This window comes from Labrus bergylta, chromosome 2 (genome assembly GCF_963930695.1).
Source record: "Labrus bergylta chromosome 2, fLabBer1.1, whole genome shotgun sequence".
In the NCBI taxonomy this organism is placed as follows: domain Eukaryota; kingdom Metazoa; phylum Chordata; class Actinopteri; order Labriformes; family Labridae; genus Labrus; species Labrus bergylta.
In genome coordinates, this window is record NC_089196.1 from 16,211,957 (window position 1) to 16,233,476 (window position 21,520).

Below are 21,520 nucleotides of genomic sequence, written 5' to 3' on the forward strand. Positions count from 1 at the left end.
GGTTTACACAATCACAGAAACTAGCCTTTCACAATATTTTCATGCAAAAACTTCTTGGTATTATATTTCAATGACAAATTACATATTTTACTGTCTCCTCTTATTGTAGGCTATACAATCATACAGACCTGATGGATATTTTGTTATATGTGCATTGTTTTATTTAACACTGTTTCTAATCTTAGTCATGGTGTGGTTGTTTGTTCTGTCCTATTTTCCTAAATGCTGAAATTTGTCCTACTTTTTGCTGAATTTGATAAAGATGTCCTCTATGTTGTTCATCCCAAATATTTTGCCAGGCAGACGTAATTCTGCTCAGGATTACTACTTAGAAGGGATTCATGCATTTCTTTATCTCTGTCTTCTTTGAGATGACAATATTCTTATGATACCACTGAAGATATCTTCTTTTTATTTTTCTTCTGTTTGTAATGGCAGACTATAAACCCATGTTACCGATGCATTATACCCACCCTCTGTCTCTGAAAAAGCAACTTCATGTCTTCATGAAGAATTTAGACACATTTTCTTGAATTTTGTTGGAATTTGTAGGGACCCTTGGAAATTTTCAGAAACTTTCTGAATGTTTTTGAAAACCTTTTCTTGCAAATTTGAGAAATATGTCCAGACCTTTTTAGGATATTTTTGGGAATTGTCATCCGAATTTTGGGAGAATTTTCCTCCAAAACTTCCAGGTAAAGTTTCATTAATGTTTCGGAAAAGTTGCATCACTGTACATAAGCATAATTGATGTGGATCGAGTAAAGAAGTCAAGGAGGGATAAGATCATAAACAGACACTGGTTAAACACAAGCATGCATTATTGGTATAATGTAACAGGTTCCTGAGACCACACAGTGAACCAATTTTATTGGCAGATTATGCAATAATCACACAGTTTGGAAAAAGACAAAACATGACATTTGAACTGACATTTCCTGAGCTAAAAACATCTCAGAAGTGCAACTTTTTCCTTCGTCACATGAACAATTCTATATTAACTCCCTCTCAGTTTAACATCTATAAATCAGGACAGCTGGCTAACTGCAGCTCCAGAGCAAAGTCCTCCAGGTTGGAAATGTAGTCTGAGCACTCAGGAGAACTACACTCTGTTGGCCACAGCTCCACCAGTGCCTCTGAGTCCAGAGCAAGACGATACCTGCAGAAAAAAAAAGAAAAGAACCACAACAGAGAAACAGCAGGTCAGAGTCGCATCAAATGGTTGAAGAACTACAAGTTAAAGAAAGAGCGGTGGAGGGTAAACTGACTTGAAGCCATGGTTTAGTGTGACCTCTGTTCCCCTGGCTCCCATCACAAGGTACTGTTTGTTTATCTGGATGTCAGCATCTCTGCAAGTAACCTTTTTAACCAGGTCCACTGCTATACCTGAACTCAGCGCTTCAAAATCTACAACAGACAGAAAAAAGAAAGAAAGTTGTACAACATAAAGTGATGTAGCACCAGAAACACAAGCTAGCCTGACCTGATGATGACGACTGCCAAGGAGCTATTTTCACATCATTTTGGGTCTAATTTTTAGGTACAAACAGTTTTGCTCCTGTTCATTTGTAAAACTTGCAGCAATTAAATAGTCTTCAATGGCAGCTATGTAATCCTTCGGGGTAAATGATCAAAATTATCAAATAAGTATGTCAACTCAAAGTGCTTGACAGGTTCAGATTGTTTTTCCAACTGTCGAACAACATCACACAAAGGATGCATTATTTGCTTTAGAAAGACATTTTATTTAAACAGTGGGGCCCTTTTATAAATTGCAAAGAATTGTGACAATACTCTCTCTAAAACCTTCACTGAAAAAGCAATAATTTGACTTTACAGCACGTTAAAAATTTCAGTCTACTGATTTCTGATCAGTTAATATATATTATTGCAAGACTTTGTTTTTATAAATCATCGTCTTGGCACAATATTTGCATAACGCACCATCAAAAAACCTAAAGAATCTAGGCAGTGGATGAAAAAATGGAGATTTTCAGGTTTAAACAGAGAGTCTTACTCTTTGACCAAAGAGTCTTTTTCTGTAGGAACCCTTCTGTTATGTGGTCAGGGAGGTTACATCCCAACCTGAGCATTTCAGTGGCAAAAAGAAGAACTTTTTGTGGACTTATTTTGATCAGAATCCCTTTTTTTCTCAAGGATGATCATGTCATCATGTTTCATGGCTGCAGGCTGAAGCATCTACTTGTGTAACTCCAAACCTTTTTGTATCTACTAGTCATTAAGCTCCCAAAATATGTAAACAAAACAAGGCCAAGGTTTAAAGTATTGAGGTTTTATTTTCTTGAACCTGTCGCTTCCACCTCATATAATTATTCATGAAAAATTGGTTGGTGTACCAAACTAATCAAACAACATAGAGGTACCATACTTACAGGATGACATTTTTTTTACCTGTTTGTGTGCAACAAATCAAAAATGTCTTTCACCTTTATCAGTGTTTTTCAGAACTTCATTTACGGTGGCTGTGTAGGTCATAAAGTCTCCTTCTGCTGCTGAAGATGTCACAGTAACCCTATAGGCTGCAGTGAGACAAACAGAGAGTGAAAGGAAACATTTGTTTTATTGTGTGTTGTTAACTGCCAAATACCTTAAACATATAGATTGGCAGTTCTGCATGTTTCCAATGTAAACTATTAGATTTTCTTCTCTTTACTGAAAGGTGTCAGATTGTGTTTTGTTCGCCAACTTTTTAAAATGTTTCTAATTAGCTGATGTTTTTGTTTCCCTGTGGGTTCAATGAACTTCTAATAAACAACAAGTCTCATTCTCACCATATTTGATGTGAGGCTGGCAGGTTTCCTCAATTCGTTTGGCTACTGTCAAAGTCGCATCGACCTTTGCTCTGTAGGCAGCACACGCAGCTAAATGACAACATCAACAACAACAGAATTTTAATGTCTGGTTAAAACCTAAAACACAAAGCACAAAAATCACCTGTAAACTAAAGAACTACATTCAAACATCATCTGACATCAACCAGCAGCTAGTGTTTGCAGTCAATGAACAGGCAGACTTCACCTGTCATACACTGACACTGTTCAGCCACACAGAGGCGCTGCAGCTTCTGCTCCTGGTAGAAAAATGGTTTGGTGCACATAGTTCCTGGGAGACAAAAGATGTATTATTCCGCCTCTATTTTAATAAAAATATCCATCAGTTTCTTATCTTCAAAGTCAGATGATTCAGGTCACTTTAAGCTTTAAGTAGTAAGGACTAGGACACACTTTACAGTTTATCTGCTTTAAGTCTTCCTGGGTTTATCTCTTTTTTCAAGGCACAATTCATCACGCTCTATTTTCCCCCTTTAAACTATCCCTTATTTTCATTATTATTTATGAAATATTTTATTTGAATGATTCCAACCTGACCCCAGTCATTTTTTTTCTGGTGTAAATGGGCTTCCAGGTGTGACAAAGTGACAGAGTTAAATTAATCGAGAGTTCCTCCATTACACTGACTAACTGGTGAAGTGTCCCTGAAGCAGAACAGCATTTACTAAAAGACAGACTTCAAATCCCAGCATGCATACTAGGTCCTGACTCCTTTTTACCTTTGTCTTGAGGCTCATAGACGCTAAAAAGCGACTGACTGACCCCCCTCACAGTGAATCCAATCCTGATCCGGAAACCGACGCACAGGAAGATGTCAGAGGGAACCTAGCAACCAGACAGGAAGTTATCACAGAGAACATAGCAACAGGTCAAAGGAAGATATCACTTACAGGCTAGTAATATAGCAGGGAAGTTAAAGGGGGGAACATGGCAACAGGATGTGTAGTTTTTACAGGGAAGCCCAAGCCAGACAGTAAGTAATCTCAAGTCACCAACAGCAGAAGTTATCACATAAAAGCGAGCAACAGGACAGTAAATTAGCACAGCTAATTTAGTCACAAGACTTCTTTTTTATCACAGAGGACTCTACAACCACAGAGAAAGTTGTTACTGGTCACCTAGCAACAAAACGGAGTTATCACAGGCAGCCTTATGACAGCATGTAAACATGAAATTATCACAAGGGAGCAATCAAACATGAAGTTATTACGTCATTAATTTTTTCATTTTTGTTTTGTAAATGACAGTAACCTCAGTGAGGTTTTGATTGTCCTCCTACATAACAAGAAAAAGAGTTTCCACAGCTTTAACATGCAGCACATTATCAGGACAGGGAAAATCAACATGAAAATATAGATGGAGAAAATCTGACATTTTGCGCATACGGTTGGTAGATTTCAGGTTCAGAAGGTGTATTTCTTGGTTCTAGTGTTTATGTTACTCACAGCTTCTAACTGAATGACCACAGTATTTCCTTGTAGTTCATAGTGTGAGATGAATGGCTCGTCTGTATCTCTGAACTGCAAAAATACAGTTTAGTTCAACATGAAAATATAATAGTACCAAAATAAACTACAGTGATACAAAATAACACAAAGTTAGACAAGATCCATTCATGTACAGTATATTTAAAATATCACTGTATATTCAGGAAATTAAATAAAAGTGTGTGAACCAGTTTGAGCTCAAACAACAGAAACATGTTGACAATGTTAGTTCCATGTATTAAAGTGAGGAGGTGTGAAGTCTCCTTATCGCTCCACACAGATCTGATGCAGCAATGCTCTTCAACATGCTTGAAATCAGAAAGAAAACATTGTTTAATTTAACCTGTCTCAGGTCCTCCAGGTTCGCTTCCACACCTGTTGGTAGCTGAATCTTCATCACTGTCAGAGAGGACTCTGTATATACCTCATTAGGAGGGGGTTTATACCTGACACACACACACACACACACACACACACACACACACACACACACACACACACACACACACACACACACACACAAAAACACATATTTTAGCTATTTTGAAAACTTTTTATATCTAAATCTTAAATTATAGTGATTGTATAAAAGACATAACGTTACTGTAACTTGAGTCTTTACCTTTCAATAAATATGGTTTGATCTCATTACTACTCATTTACAATACTTGTTTGTTTGTTTGAAACAAGTATATTTTCTGAAGTACTTCATAATATTGTGGTTAATATACTTGAATAATAGCATTATCTTTTCAGAAACTGTAATCAAATTTAAGAGCATAAATTTATTGTTGGAATTCTGACTCAAAACTCTTGAATATCGTCCTTTAGAATACTGAAAACATTACAATTAAAAGGTTAATCTTTTATTCTGAAAAGGCCTCCAGATAGTGTAGAAAATCTTAATTTTAAAAGCAAGAAAATATCATTAATTTAAATGTTGTAGAAAGTAAAAATTGTGAACTTTAGGGTGTTTTTTCTTACTTTGCACAGGCAACCAGGTGAGGGGCACTTGTAGTGGGATCTAAGGAGAAGAAGAAGACGTTTACATTGGTAGTAGACAGACAGGTTGACAGACAGGTTACTAGTCTGTTTAAAAGAAAACAATAGTGTATTATTTTCTCGTCATATTCATTTAACAGTTGTGCTGTCATGAATATTGCAATTTAGCAGGATGCACTTCAAGTGACTGAGTGTCACTGTTCACCAAGGGTAATGACAATAAAGTTCTGTTTGAATGCTTACTGCTAGAAGTGCCTGGGCCTGCCACCTCTATTGTAAGATCAAAGTTACATTTCTCTGAGGATGCCGTAGTCTCGTAGAAAACTGTCTTCAGCTGAAAAAAATCAACAAAGTTGAAGGGCATTCTGGGAAATGTAAAGGTCCAGTGAACTTAAACAGCTGCAGGTCTAAACCACACCCACCTTTACGTTGGACACGCCCGTCCCAAAACCTGTCGACACTTCGATAATTTCATCCTTCTTGACCTGGGAGGTGAAACAAAGGTATTAGGAAAGAAAGAGTAGATCAGCAATCTGCCTCCCTCCTCTGGACCTGTCTTCATCTCTTAAACCCTTTTCATACGGAAATCTCCTGAAAAACTCCGGAGATTTGGCTACCCGGAGGTTCTTTAGGCCATGTGTGAACGCAAACAGTCACATTTTTTGCGTGGACTTTACCCGGAGTCTCTCCGGCCAGACCCCTAGTATTTTATCCACAGAATATCAGAGTGAGATGATGTTTGAACGCGGCAGCATTCGGAGATTTCAATTTCAGCCAATGGAAAGAGAGTGACGTTTATATACAGTGACCGGCTAAAGTGTCTGCACGCGACACTATGTTTTCTGTTGGTCAGTATGTTGTTCTCCACTCTTTTGTGGATGTTGTCATTCCATTGGATTACACATAGCATTGATATAAAGGCAAATATTCTCATTATAACGTTGTGTAGCGGACTCTGTTGCTTCGGTCGCTACTTCCGCGTTGATTATTTACGTCACGTCTTACGTCGGGAAATCCCCCGCGCCCCGTCCCCTCTGAGAGGGAAAGTACCCCGCTGTGAGGAGCATATGTGAACGGCTAGGTCGGGAGAATCTTGTAGTGGAAAAATACTATCTGTCTGTCGTCTTCATTTGAACTTAAAAGATTAGGATGTTCGTGCGTCATTTAGAAATTAGAAACTGTTTCTCTGTATGGCCTTGGTCTGTATCTCCAACAGGAACACTCCTCAGTATCTGAGAACAGCATGACCCTAAATCAGTGCCCTCCGAACAAAGGAGTTTCTGTTGGTGTTAGATAAATCATCAGGCAAGCTGAAACCAATGACGATGTATCACTCATGTATATCACTGATGTTACTTTTGTAGCTGATTACCCCTTTTGCAAAATAACTCTTTATTATATGCAATAAAATACACAAAGACAAAAGACTTTGACTTGAGATCTTTCATTACCAACAGAAAAATCCACAACAATCTCCGGAGAAGTCCTCCTGTAAATATCTAGATATTATCTGGAGTGCATAGGTGAAAACGGCTTTACTGTCCTGCACCTGTCTCACCTGGATGGGCGTGGCCACAGGACGACTCTGGCTGAGCTCGACTTTTTTCAGCTCACCAGTCCTGCCAAAGCGAATGTTGATGTGCTGACTGAGGACGGCTCGAGGGATGACTCTGCTGTACTCTGTGACCGCCTCCAGAGTCAAGACTGTGTCCTGAGAGACAGACAGGCAGAGAGAGAGAGAGAGACTTAGTCAGGCAGACAGGGAGACCATGAGAAACAAGAAGAGAGAGATAGACAGACAGACAGACAGAAAGACAGACAGAAAGACAGACAGACAGACAGACAGACAGAAAGACAGACAGAAAGACAGACAGACAGAAAGACAGGAAGAGAAAAAAGAGAAGTAGAAATAAAAACAGTCAGGTAAAGAGAAAGAGAGATAGAGAGGGAAGGACAGGTAAAGACAGAGGTAGACAAGCAAAGAGAGAGAAAGGCAGGTAAAGAATAAGATAGAAAGACAGACAGGCAGAGAGATATACATAGAGAAAAAAAACATGTATAGTAAGAGACAAACAGAGAGAGACAGAAAGGGATACGTGAAGAAAGAGAAGGATAAAGAAAGATAGAAAGAAAGACTGACAGAGAAACAGAAGCACCGAGAGAAACAAACAGCCAGAGGAAGGAAAACAGGAAGACAGATAAGAAAAGAAAGACAAAGAGAGTACAATGGCCACAGTCAGACAGAGAGAAGGAGAGAGAGAAGCAGAAGGACAATCAAGCTGAGAAACATAGACACGTAGAGTGAAATAAACAGGGACAGACACATAGGAAGAAATAAAGAAAGACAGACAGGCAGCCAGAGAGAATTAAAGACAGACAGAGAAACAAGCACACAGACAGAAGGCGTCATAGTCAAAGAGAGAGAGGGAGACAATGAGGTCTGTGTGTATGTGTACCTGTGTAGAGTAGAAACCCTCTCCATAGTGCTGATCCTGAGTCAACCAGGAAAGGATGGGGTTGGCATATTGGATTCTCCCCTTTAACACAGAACAAAGCATGGTATAGCAGTTAAACAATCTATCATTTTTTATTTATAATACATTTTTATTCATGACCCCTGCACTCTTATAGACAGGACAAGACAACAAGATGTATCCCTCGAGGGAGATTTTCTCAGATGGACTGTTCGAAGGCGTAAAATAGAAATGGTGCTGCAGAAGTCACAGTTGAATGTTTCCAACATATCCAAGATGGCAGGCAAACTAACAGTCTGAAACCAAATTAAGAGTTTTTGCCTTTATATGCTACGTGTAATTGTACTGTGTTCACAGTATCAACAAACAAGTTGAAAAGAACATACTGTTGAGCAGTAAAGAGTATGAGCAGCTTCATCAGGTGCATGAAGATAGCAACGGTCAATCATCGGTTACTTGATATAAACGTCATCAACCGCCTACCTGCTCACTTGCAGTGCATTTTTCTGAATATTCAATTAACTTCAATTCAATTACAATCAATTCGAAACAGAGGGTTTAGGGTTGAAGCTGCAGGGTGTCTATAAATTACACCTCTGTAATCCTTTGTTTCTGTAGAAAAAGCCAGCTTTCTGTCACAACTTGTGGACAAGAATTTACACATAGAAATTAAATGTCAATTTCTCATAGAGCCACATGCAAAGATATTTATAATTTACATGATACTTTATTTCACACCCATGGGTCCATATATCATCATAAAAAAGCACAAGAAATTATAATCACTGACTCTCAATTTCTGAGCCATTAATAGTACATATGCATACACTTTCATATTCAATATATATCGCTCTATAGAAGAGCATGAATTTTGTTTTAATTTCATTAAGCAGCATTTTATGTAAGAAACTATTGAATAGAAATCAAATTAAATTGCAAGTTTTTGATGGCTTGTTTTACAGAATCTGCAATACAATAAAAACTAGTGGTGTCTGCATAGAAATGGGGATGACAATCATACAGAGAAGAAATAATGTCATTGATATAAACAGGAAGAGCATGGGTCCCAAGACTAAACCTTGTGGCACACCTCTATTAATTAAAAAAGTAATCCTGAAACCAGGGACATGCACTTTCATCCAACTCAATAGCAGATCATTTATTTTAAAAAAAGGTGGTGATCGACCGTATCAAAAGCTTTTGACAGATCTTCATTGTACAGTGTTCCCCTTGTTACTTTTATTTTTTTGTATTATATCTTTGTTTAGCTGTTAATACAACTTATTTATTTTTACTTTTTTGTACTCTCTTTTTTTCTTACAATGCTATTCTATTTTATATATAATTTTAACTTTTTTGTAGAAGCTGACTCAGGGAGAAACACACAATAATTCCAATTTACCTGTACTGTCCTGTACCTGTGCAAATGGCAATAAACATCTAAACTAAACTAAACTAAAAAAGAGCAGCACTATTATGCCCCTTGTCTAGTGCTAATATGATGTAATTTGTCACCAATGTGATGGCGGAAATTGTGTTAGGATTAGTTCTAAAACCGCTTGGAGGACTACAGAATCAGTACATGAGGCATGCACACTAACAACTACGCTACCGGTGCTCCTAGATTCCATAACTTTTTCCAGACATATAACTTGCTGCATTCACTCTTCGGCTAACTCTCCCAGAAATATTACCAAGGGGCTGTAGAAAACAATAAAGTATAATATCTGGCAGTGCTGCAGGATGTATTCATTTGTAATAAAAGTACCAAGAGTAATAACAAAACACTATAGTTCTAGTATCAGAGGGGAAAAACAGGGAAAAAATATGTAAATCAAGAATAATGAAGAGGACATAGCAGCACCTTGAGCAGTACAGTTAGCAGGACATACGCTGTCGTCTCCACCGTAAGACTGCTTGATTGGTCAGGTTTCAGCCAATCAGCTGTCACACTGGACTCCTGCCAGTACCTGAGCACAGCAGGGTTACCTACAGACACACACAGACACACACACACACACACACAAGCAGTGCACGTTTTTATTTCTTCTTCTAAAGTCAGAGAAATGAAAGCAGCAGTGAGTTTGTAAATGAAAATAAACTAAACAAAATAGTAGCAGATCCTGTCCAACCAGGTGAACACAACCAGAGGTTTCAAGTTTAATTTTTTAGTTTAATCATCAGCAATATCAGGTCTTTTGACTTCATATCCTCCTTTTAAGCTGGAATTCAATAATATCCTCATTGTGTCCAAAGCACAAATTGTTAAGAAACATGTTAATGTTGGAATGTAACTTTTTCCATTACTAACTGTAATGTGCTCACTGGTGAACCTAAAGCCAAAACTTTATAGGTATGATTACAATGACTACTTTTTTAAAAAGTCATTAAAACTTCTTTGAGATCCTCACAAAAACACAGACAATTACTTGAACTGAAATTTGAGTAATATGTTTTGTAAATCATTGTACCGGTGGAAAATGGTCTATAAATGCAAGTTAATTAATTTCTTCCAACAGGCAGTGAACAAACTTTCACTTTTGAATTTATTTTTAAGGTTATTTCTAAAGTGAGTATGATCCTTTCTTGACATCTTAGTAGAGACTGGGGTACAGATATTTTTATTTATCTTTATTTGAAGGATTTGGTTCTGAATGCTAGCAACATTGTCTTTGGATTAATGTTGTGGTATCTTTCAAAGTAGGAAATAGGTAATGAAAGTGACTGTAATTTAAATCGAAGGTCAAAAAATCAGAAATCTATCATGTCACTTTGGTATATTTAGATCTGTAAAAACAAAAACAAAAAGTTGTCCAAATGACTTAATGTTAATGATAATTAGAAATAACTTTATGAATGTATTTTTTAAAACGTACAATAAAACAAATTTAACCCTGACTGTGACTGCAGATAAAATGAGTGCACCTTTCTGTCTGGCCAGGTTCTCCAAACTCCCCAGCAGGGAGGATGCTGCCAAACTGTTGGGGTCGTGAAGGGTCAGTGCGTAGGTCGCCACTGCACGCACATACACACTCGTCACGCCTGAGGCATGCTGGGAAATGTAATTGGCAGCAGATCTCATGCTGTCATCATGGAACTGAGGGAGAAGGGTGAGAGGTCAGCAAACAAGGACAGACAAGAAGGAGCCATTCAAAGAAAACGTGAGAATAGTATCGGTGAAGAAGAGAGTAAAAATCAGAGTGGAGAAGAAATGAACAAATGAGGTAAGGTAGATAAAAAGATGGCAGGAGGAGGGAAGAATAAAGTGTTTACAGTAGGTGGAAGAAAAATGAACAACAAGATGGAAAAGGAGGATGAAAAGATGATATGAGAAAGAGAAAGGCAGGAGTAGTAAGATGAGGAAGGGTAAATATTATATATATGTCTATATATATATAGACATATATATATAGACACATATATATGTATATTCATAAATATATGGTTATATAAGTGTATGTTTGCATATTAATGAATATTATTCACATAGTTTTCATCCGGAGTATTGTGTAATAATGGCAAAACATTACAAGCCATGTGTGGATTAAAATGAACTGTGCATTTTTTCCGTTCATATCGTCATAATTCTTAAAAACATATATACATTTAAGCTGTAAAAAAATACATTTCTTATAGTTATGTTTATTCTTTCTTTGTAATTCTTTATTTAACTCTTACTATTAGTGTTTTGTTTTTTTACATTTATCATTGTTCGTCCATTTCCTTGTCCCTTTTTTTTTGAGCTGGTGTTATGGGTTCATTTCTCCTAAAAGGATAGATAAAGATTATCTCATCAACTCATCTTTGGGTCATCTTTTCTTATAAAAAGATGACTTAAAGCTGAGAAGTTGATAGGGGAAGAGGATGATGAAGATTGGAGGAAAGAAAAAAAATAAAGGTGAGGAAGAGAAGGTGAGACAATAAAGGATGGCCATGTGCAAGAGTGAGAAAAGAAAGAAGAGGAAACAGGAGGGGAGGTAGTAGAAATAAAAGGATGAGAGAGGAGGAAAAAGATCAGAGAAAAGAAGACAAGAAAATGTGAGGAAGAGGAGGTATGAAGATGTGATATGGGCACGTGGCTGTAGGAAGAGGAGAATAAAATGGGGTAAATGAAGAGAGGAGAGAAAAGGAGATAAAAGTAGGAGAATGAGGTTAAAGACATAACAGGAATAAACATCAGGAGAGACTAATAGGAAAAGAGGCAAGGAAGAGGAGACAGAGGTGACAGCAAAAAGAGACGGAGAGGAGGGAGACAGACGAGATGACAGAAGGAAGAGTAAAGTAGGAGATGAAATACGGAAGAGGATCAAAGAAAAGAAAAATTAAAAGTGGAGAGAAAGAGGAGGCGCTAAGTTTTTACAGGAGGGCGTAGAGAAAACAGGAGCAACAGGTAGATGAGGAGGTGACAGGATAAAGAGAAGTAAAAAGACATATCAGGAAAGAGGACGAGGGAGGTGAGGAAGAGGAGCAGATGTGTTCTCACTCGGAGCTGCAGAATGGGGTCTTGGATCCTCGTCGCTTGCTTTAACCCGATCAGCACGAAGGAAGTCAGATACACTGATCTGTCTACAGCATCTGTCCCCTCAACCTGCAACCAATCAGAACACAGAACATGAAGTCTTAGCTTTAGGATGAAGATTTGTCCTGAAAAGACTTAATCAAGAGAAGAGGAAGAGGGAGTGAGGTGATACAGACCAGGATTTTGTTTGGTTTGAAGGAGGACGTGTCGGTGAAAGATCCGTCCGCCTGCTGTCTGCTGCGGATCAACCACGACACAGAGTCTGACAAAGACTGATGGTCCACTGAGACCACTGGGTCCACCAAAGACAGGGTCTTCACCACCTGAGCTGTGATCCTGAGAGACAGAGAGAGAGACAGATGTTTTTATTTTCATTACTAAACAGACCCTTATTAAGTACCAACACATATTACATCTTTGTTTACCATCACAGAACAAACAAACAGATTTACATCTCGATCAACTAACTGATGTAGACTCCCTGTAGAGCCCAGACTAAACTGGAAACTATCAAAGTTGTTATGGTTTGGTCTTTTTCTAGTTTGGTTTTTAAGTGTTTAGTGTTTCTTCTTGTTCTAGTGTATTTTGTTCATTCTTGGGTTCTGTGTGTCTTTAGTGTTTCATGATGTAGTTTGTAGTTGTCCTCTGTGTTTCTTGTATTCCTGTCTGTGTGTTTCCCAGTGTGATCGCCCTGATTGTCCTCACCTGTGTCTTGTTAGTCTCACCTGTGTTTGATGACCCCTGTGTCTATTTAGTCTCTGTGTTTCTTCTCTCCTGTGTCAGTTCATTGTATGTTGTAGGTGTATGTGGTTTGTGGTATGTCAGTCAGTCGTCAGTTTGCTAGTGTCTCTTGTGCTTCCTCGTGGCTCCTTGTTTTTTCGTGTTTTGGCATTTTGATCTTTATTTTAAATAAATCCTTTCTTTTGGTTCCGCACTTGGGTCCACCTCCCTTGTTTTACACACCGCACCGTAACAGAATGAACTCACCAATTATGGACCCAGCGGAAACCTTGGACAGAAAGGATCCTTTTTCTAAGGTGAATATTTTTCAGTATCTTTTTCGTTTGTCCCAAAGGACTGCTATGGCCGAGCAGTCTCCTTGGACTGGAACTCGGCTGGCTATTTTTCCTGGAACCCGTGGAGGCCAAAGAAGAAGGACTGGAAACCACGGGGCCCGTCGTCCTCTCCTTCCTTCGCTGCCCAGCCCCCAGAGTCTCTGCCTCCACCCAAACCTCAACCCAGGCCCCAGCTCAAGCCTCAGCCCAGGCATCAACTCCGGCCTCAGCTTCCCTGTGTTCCTGTCCCTGTTCTTGTTCCCGCAGAGCGCCGTCTGCCACCAGTTCCGGCAGAGTGCCGTCTGCCACCAGTTCTGGCGGAGCGCCTTCTGCCCCCTGTTCCTGTTCCTGCAGAGCGCCGTCTGCCCCCCGTTCCGGCCGAGCGCCGCCTGCCCCCTGTTCCGGCCGAGCGCCCTCTGACTCCTGTGTCTGCGTGGGAGGTTCTGCCCACTCCCCCGTCTCTGTGGGAGGACCTGCCCACTCCTAGGACTCCTGTGTCTCTGTGGGAGGTTCTGCCCACTCCTGTTTCCTGGTTGGAGGTCCTACCCACTCCTGTGTCTCTGTGGGAGGCCCTGCCGACTCCTGCGCCCTCGTCAGAGGCCCTGCCGACTCCTGCGCCCTCGTCAGAGGCCCTGCTAACTCCTGTTCCCTCGTCAGAGGCCCTGCTGACTCCTGCGCTCTCGTCTGAGGCCCTGGCGACTCCTGTGCTCTTGTTGGAGGCCCTGGCGACTCCCACACTCTTGTCGGAGGTTCTGGCGACTCCTGCGCTCTCGTCTGAGGCCCTGGCGACTCCTGTACCCTCGTCTGAAGCTCTGGCGATGCCTGCGTCTGAAGCCCTGGCAACTCCTGCGCCCTCGTCGGAGGTTCCGGCGACTCCTGCGCTCTTTTCGGAGGCCCTGCCGACTCCTGCCCCCCCGTCGGAGGCCCTGCTGACTCCTGCCCCCTCGTCAGAGGCCCTGCCGACTCTGCCCACCCCTGTGTTTCCGTGGGAGGTCTGGCCTCTCACTGGTCCCGTGGGTTCATCTAGTCGGCCTTCCGGCCGCCCACCCGAACTGCTCCCTGGGTTTGGTTGGCCTCCTGGCTGTCCGCCTAAACTTTCCGGGTTATGTGCCCTGCCTCCAGGCCGTCCGCCTGAAGGTCCAGATCTTGATCTTTGATCTTGATCTTTATTTTAAATAAATCCTTTCTTTTGGTTCCACACTTGGGTCCACCTCCCTTGTTTTACACACCGCACCGTAACAAAAGTCCTGGTTGGCTTCTGTAAAAAGTCCAACCATACTGAGGACTTCAACATTTTCACAAAAAAAAAAAGCTTCACAATAGCCTTAAAGGATTCCTCCAACATCCTCTTCCTGCTCAAATATGTGCTCGTCTTTGCCTGCCCTAGGAGGATGTTTCAAAACTGACAAGCTGACATTTGTGTGTGCGTGCGTGCGTGTGTGTGTTCTGACCAGGTGCTGGGTTCTCTCTTCATCCACATGCTGTAGCTGGAATCTTCACCTCGGAATGAACTGATACTGACCAGTCCTACACACACACACACACACACAATGAGTCAAAAAACAATGAATCAACCTCCTCTCCTCGGGTGAAATGTCTGGTGCCTCGTCAGTGTCTCCTCACCCTCTCTGATCTTCCGTCTTAGATCTGCAGAGTTTTTCTGGATATCTGCTCCCAGGACATCCCAGCGTCTTGTTGTCTCCAGGTAATGATACACCTGGACTAGGGGAAGTAGTCCACCAAGCTCTGCCTCCGCTGACCCTGCTGGCAGGTTGACGAGCTGTCTGAGTCCTTCAGGGCTGTCTACCACGGACAGGATGTCACTGAGAACCTCACCTGGTCCATGCGACAAACACATCTCAAATAAGTTCCTTACAAACCACAGGTTGATACAGAGGCAGGTTTAGATGAAAGTTTAGTTTCCTCCCCTAAAAATACAATGAATGATAATGTTTCTATGTCTGTTTACAGCTCCAGGCAGCTGTGTCTAAGTTTACTTAAGTTTAGTTTTAGCATGTCCTTATGTAAAGCACTACAGCAGAGAGCGCATTCACAGTGACTCACTGTATGGATTTGCTTTGAATCGCGTCTCTGAATTGAATCCACTTTACTACATGACTCTCACATCTGTTTCCAGCTGTAGCACGGTAGCTTAGCACACCTGAACACGTCTTACCATTGATGGTTAGCATCCTCTCCACAGCTGTGTTGGGAACTATGTTGGCAGGCACTTTGTTCTTGAGCTCCACATTTCTCTTCACTGAGCCTATAGCAACATAGAACAGAGTGACTGGCCTTTCAGAGCAGAATAGCCTCAATAACATCATTGGATATAAAGAGCAATACAAAATGTTGATGAATTAGGTCGCTACAATACCGTAGAGACTCTGTGGGTCCAGTCTCCCTCCAGAAAAGATTTCTTTCCTTAATCCTTCAGGCTGGAAAACACAAGGTGATTTTCCTGGTTTAAATTCACAAAATATTAAACACTGTTCCCCTCTTCCACAATCTCTCCAAAAATGTATGAAACTTAATTTCACAAAAAGGTAGATAATATTATCAATATCATCAAGTGTACTGCAAGTCATGTTTTTTTCTATTCCTTTGGGCCTGATTTACTAAGATCCCAATTAAAGAGTACTAAATTGCGTGTTCGTTCCAACAAATTGCACGTTTGGTTGGTGGGCATTTTGCGGGTGATCTACTATGAAAATTTGCGTGAATGACACCAGATGCAAACCTCGTGGAGGCGGTACTATTTAAGTTAGTTTTTTGCGTGTTCTACTGGTTTACGTTAAGGATAGTTTGGACGGAAAGCAGGATGACTGCAAGCGCAAAATAGGTGTCAGTGGAAGAGGCAAACAAACTTACAGTATTTTCGAGTTATAGCAGATAAAACTGAATGTTACAAAAAGAAAATTTGGCTTATAAGAAAAACTCGGCATTAAACAGGGCCTCTCTTTTATTCCCTCCATCTTTTGAAGATGAATTGTCATACATTGCGCAGGAGGTGCAAGCTGTCTCCTCTGTGGCGCTCAGGCACGACACTCGGCACATTGTTGCAGGACAGGTGGCCAGCGCTGTGTCTGATCGGACATAAATGCTCTGGAAAGAGGTATCGAAGACGGGGGTAAAAGCAGTGGTGAGGTCCCCCCATCCAAGCGTCCTACAGAGTAGCAGCAGTGGGCTGTAGAGGGAGGAGACGCGTGCATTAAGAAGAGGAGCACACCAGAGGGGGCGAGCTGGGGGAGAGATGTGCAACCTGAGAAAGAGAAAATCCCCAGTTTAAACATAATGTTGGCGAAATTAGGGAAATAGGAATAAATCCGTCCATTTCTACATGTCAATGTAGAAATTCTTTAGAATGCAGAGGCTGTGAATGTTCAATTTTGTTGGCTAAAAATAGGCAACAATATATAATAGTTTTACAGACACCTTCATAATCACCGCAGTTTTTGCCAGGCTTGGTAAATCGCAATGCGTGTACTAACTTCAGTTCTTTACATTTTCTCCTCCCAGTATTTTGCACGCTCTGGCAGAAACGCCCCATATTGCATATTGATTAAGGCAAACATACTAAATGGACAATGCGTGTTGTTTTACTCATATGAAAGACGCAATCCTCACTGCACCAGTAGATCAGATAGCACTTTTTTTGCTGGTGGTATCAAGTTTGCACACGTTTTAAGACACGCAAACCTATAGTAAATCTGGCCCTTTGTGTTTCGGGCATTTTAAGGCCTTGTTTTTAAATCCTTATTACAGATCTGATAATAGAAATGACAGAAAATGAGAGAGGATGTAATAAAGGTTCCCCTTCAGACAGTCCACAGTCAGCATCTTTATTCATCTTTATTTTTGTAAGTATGTATCATGGTTTTATGATTGTGTGAATCTACAGTTTGGACTTTTGGAGTCTTTTCCTCATTCATCCATGTACGTACCACCACTCTCAGCTTCTTCTCCAGGATGTCTTTCTGTCCGCTGCGTGTCTTCAGGGTGAAGGTCAGGGTGTGCTCTCCGGGCTCTAGGCCCAGCACGGTAAAGGTCACTGCCCCCACACCCCCTGCAGACAATGGGCTCCAAGTGCAGGGCGTCGAGTGTAGCCCTCCCCCACTAGCAGCTGGCTGTGACTGCAGCAGGCACAGCGCAGGGCCGGCCGTCAGTGTCACACAGTACTGAGAAAACAACAACAATATAATTTAACAGTTATTGCTTCAACACCTCATAAATAAGAATGTAAGACCTAACAATAATGACGCAATCCATGTTTGAGACAAATGTTGTGGATGTGTATTTAGATGTTAATTTTACCCATCTGTTAACATGGAGGAAGCAGGGTGTTTATGCTGCAGTTAGTCAGTAGGGGGAGCACTAAATATATTGCCTTAGCTTTCATGGAGCTGCCATGTTGTCCATCTTTTTATAAAGTCTATAGTTGATACCTGGATGCTATCAGCCTGCTGGTTGTACACGGAGCCTTTTAGGTCCAGTTGTTCCCCTCTTACCACCTGATAGGGCAGCGGGACGTTCACACTGAGTGGCAGGCTGACCGGCACACGGACCGGCTTTGCAACGCACATACCTGGAGGATACACACATCAATTAGTTCAATTCAAATTATGGACTGTGTACAAAGAGTAAACTGCAGTTCTAAAGCCTCCAGATTGGCATTTTGGCAGGTCCCATCTTGTTTTTTTCTGGAGCCAGAAGTTACAAAACTAGGACAAGAGGGTGGATACACATAGCTACGCCTCTGTCTTTTTGAGCAGGTTAAGGGTCATAAATTATTTGGTTTGGTTTGACTAAGCAATGTTTAACTGACTGTTTATAGGGCTTGTATAAAAATAATAGCACTTGAATTTTTGTATGTAATGAGGACAACCTGGCTATGCAGGATATATTTGAGTGCCTTTTGTTCGTTGTTTTACCTTTTCTGACTGACAGTAAAGTATATTTTCAAGGAATTAAACATTCAAATGTGTCCAGATTTGGATCACAAAGATAGGCCCAATCCATCCAGTGGTGTCTACAAGGTCTGTAGGTGAACGGTGTTGTGTGACTCAACCCAAAACAAACCTCAAAAATCACATTAGGAACAAATGCACCCTGATGGAAATCAGAGCATTCCTAACGCCTTTCTAATCATTTCATAAGTTAAAAACTTCTCATTTAAATCAACCAGTCATTCAACAATTTGAAGAAAAAAAAGTGAAAGAGGAAAGGATGTTAAATGTAAAAAAAGAATAAAAGGAAGTTACCGTTCTTGAACATGCCAATGGCCCTGATCTCCCAGGTGGTTAGAGTGTCTGGTAGAGTCCTCATGGCAGAAAATCTGCCCGAACTGAAAATGGACAAATTAAATAAGAAAGTCTCATCTTCTTCCAAATGCTCAAAAAACTCCAAATAGAAATTTAAAATACAATAAGCTCAAATTAATACAGGTCTGTTATTTTTGTTGTCTGTAAGTGTCTGTCTGTCTCTATCCATCTCTCTCTGTATGTCTCTCCCTCTATTGCACTTTCTCGGACCATCCAGTCACAGCAGATGGCTGCTCACCATGAGTGTGGTTCTGCTTAGACGTTTCTATCTCTCAGAAGAACATTTCTATTTGCCGTTGTTGCAAATTCCTACTCTTTATGTTAAACAACAGTTTATGTTTAAGACACTTGGCATATCGTTTTTGACCACAGGGGCCGCCAAAATAAACACAAAGTCAGTGTACAGTTTTCCCCTTACAATGTTTAAGAGTACATATGTGATGTAGAAAAAAAATGTAAACACTCAAGTAAAGTCAATATCTCAACATTATAAAAAGTGTAGAGTTGAGTAACTGTAGGCCTTCTAAGGTACTTTCCACCACTTGTTTTGTTTTTAATCTCTTTGTCCAGACAGACAGACTCCTGTGTGTGTTTGAATTTTTTCACCTGATGCGCTGCACCTCCCACATCCAGCTTTCCGGGAAAAAGCTCCGCACAAGAGAAGGAGCCAGGTCAAAGTTTGCACCCATTTCTGTACACACACGCGCACACACACACACACACACACACACACACACACACACACACACACACACACACACACACACACACACACACACACACACACACACACACACACACACACACACACACACACACACACACACACACACACACACACCCTGGTCAGAAACAAATCCTGAATTGTTGAGCTTCCCCTGATACAGGTCTGAAATCTGTCTGTTTTATTTATGAAACACATTGTAAGAAATCTGTACAGCTGGCTCATAATAAAACAATACATGTTGGCAGCAGAACTTTTCACAGGTGTTAGCTTATTTTAACACAAAATATAATCATAATACATAAATGTATGTCTCATTTGCATTTTTTCTAGTTTGTTATTCTTTTAACTGTTGTCCACAGAGTGACATATGGTATAGATCTTTTCTAGAAACACATCAACTAAATGGCGTCCATGTTTTTCTCTTATCAGGATGTTAAAGCTTTTGAACAGGATAAAATGTAAGGCTGATTTATGGAAAGTGATCATCTTTTTTTCTTCATGCAGACTTCATATGTTGCACAATCAGTAAATTGTCTGTGTGTTTTGCTTTGTGATGTGATGTGATGAGTCCAGACTGACCGTTGCGTCCGAGGATGAGGTCGTGGTCCTGGTCTAAGTGCTGCTGGATGAACTCACAGCAGGAGCTGAAGATCTGTCTGCAGCGAGGGTGTTTCTGTATCTTCTGCTCAGCAAACTGCTGGCAGGTCACACTCTTTGGGATGTACCTCATCCCCTGTTCACAGCATATCTTCAGATGACCGTAACTCTTGGCTGAACATATAACAACACAGACTGTTATCTACCTGTTGGCTTTTGTTTTTTATTTACATAATTCTGAAGGCAAAAAAATGTGTCAGCAGCTTTATCTGATATGATGGGGAAACTGGGAAAACAGTTAGAGTATGAAAATGCAAGGTTACTATGTTATATTAAAAAAAACAGGTAGAAAATCAATTTAACAGAACACAAAATATGTACACATACAAACAAATAAACATCAGCAAAAACAAACCTAATGTGAAAATGTCTATAAGACAATTGAAAAAAAAAAGATTTATCTGGATATGTTGGAATCAATCCAGTTTTTCACTTGTAAAAAAATAACTCAAAACTGGGTTCAGGAGGGAAAATGTAATTATAAAACTTTACAAAGATGAGCTTGTGAGTGTGCTGGAGTCAGACACAACTTCAAACAGATAAGAGAAATAAAAGTTTCTCTGGTGGAGTCCTACCTTTATTCATCTTCTCCTCGTCAGTCAGAGCTCGCTTTGGTCGCACAGCTGCAGTGCACACAGCATCTGCACACAATCACATGCTAACATTCAAAAACTTCAAAACCTTTCTTCATTAAACCACATAGTATATGAATATTCACTGATCCATTGTTTGCTTGATTGATTGACTGACATACTGCTTGATGATGGTCTGGCGTTGGCGTTGGTGATGAATGTGAGGCCGGCCAATCTGAAGACGTCTGCGCTGTCGATGCCTCCGCCTCCTCCACAGCCCTGGTCGCTCTCCTCTATGTGACGAAGAACCTGCAGGCAACCGTACTTCCTGTTACTGTTTGTTCATTGTAGAGTAAGTAATTCACAGCTTTTTTTAAATTTAACTTAAAGAGAAAATAGTGACAAAAGAAAAAGGTCCTTGGGATGGTCTGAAAAGTTACCATGGTGACAGGGTCCCTAAAGTTGGGTCGTAAGGTGAAGAGGGTGGAGTCTATCGCAGAGAGAGCCACCAGACCGTCCTGATTGGTCTGGATGTTCAGCTGGAGATAATCTTTTGGTTTGAAGTCACGACTAGCAAATGAAAGATCGGTCTAAACCCCCCCCCCCCCCCCCACACACACACACACACACATACACACACACACACACACACACACACACACACACACACACACATACAGTCACATCTTTAATACCAAACATACTATTTACAAAATGTATGCTATGCAGAGACATCCACTACACATCGTAGAGTGTATTTCTGAAATTACTAAACATATAAAAATGAACATTGAGCATGTGAATATTTACATATATTGTGCATCCATCTATTACTTTGGTTCAGCTTTCAACAA

At 40.6% G+C, this 21,520-nt stretch overlaps 1 protein-coding gene across 1 annotated transcript in view; it reads right to left on the bottom strand.

Moving 5' to 3' along the window:
• Positions 1-822: 822 nt before the first annotated feature.
• The window catches only part of c5 (complement component 5), a 31,043-nt gene continuing 10,345 nt past the window's right edge, over positions 823-21,520 (bottom strand). The window contains exons 14-42 of the mRNA XM_020649776.2: positions 21,107-21,256; positions 20,849-20,975; positions 20,670-20,735; positions 20,017-20,208; positions 19,317-19,401; positions 18,651-18,733; positions 17,835-17,974; positions 17,334-17,567; positions 15,767-15,827; positions 15,566-15,655; positions 15,013-15,225; positions 14,841-14,916; positions 12,511-12,670; positions 12,299-12,403; positions 10,741-10,912; positions 9,680-9,804; positions 7,798-7,878; positions 6,900-7,052; positions 5,764-5,826; positions 5,585-5,675; positions 5,324-5,363; positions 4,683-4,785; positions 4,298-4,372; positions 3,572-3,677; positions 3,040-3,123; positions 2,793-2,882; positions 2,448-2,540; positions 1,269-1,407; positions 823-1,159 (exon numbers count right to left, since the gene is read on the bottom strand). Coding sequence (XP_020505432.2) covers positions 1,021-1,159; positions 1,269-1,407; positions 2,448-2,540; positions 2,793-2,882; positions 3,040-3,123; positions 3,572-3,677; positions 4,298-4,372; positions 4,683-4,785; positions 5,324-5,363; positions 5,585-5,675; positions 5,764-5,826; positions 6,900-7,052; positions 7,798-7,878; positions 9,680-9,804; positions 10,741-10,912; positions 12,299-12,403; positions 12,511-12,670; positions 14,841-14,916; positions 15,013-15,225; positions 15,566-15,655; positions 15,767-15,827; positions 17,334-17,567; positions 17,835-17,974; positions 18,651-18,733; positions 19,317-19,401; positions 20,017-20,208; positions 20,670-20,735; positions 20,849-20,975; positions 21,107-21,256 — 3,336 coding nt within the window. The 3' untranslated portion in view covers positions 823-1,020. The remainder of the gene's footprint in view (positions 1,160-1,268; positions 1,408-2,447; positions 2,541-2,792; positions 2,883-3,039; positions 3,124-3,571; positions 3,678-4,297; positions 4,373-4,682; positions 4,786-5,323; positions 5,364-5,584; positions 5,676-5,763; positions 5,827-6,899; positions 7,053-7,797; positions 7,879-9,679; positions 9,805-10,740; positions 10,913-12,298; positions 12,404-12,510; positions 12,671-14,840; positions 14,917-15,012; positions 15,226-15,565; positions 15,656-15,766; positions 15,828-17,333; positions 17,568-17,834; positions 17,975-18,650; positions 18,734-19,316; positions 19,402-20,016; positions 20,209-20,669; positions 20,736-20,848; positions 20,976-21,106; positions 21,257-21,520) is intronic.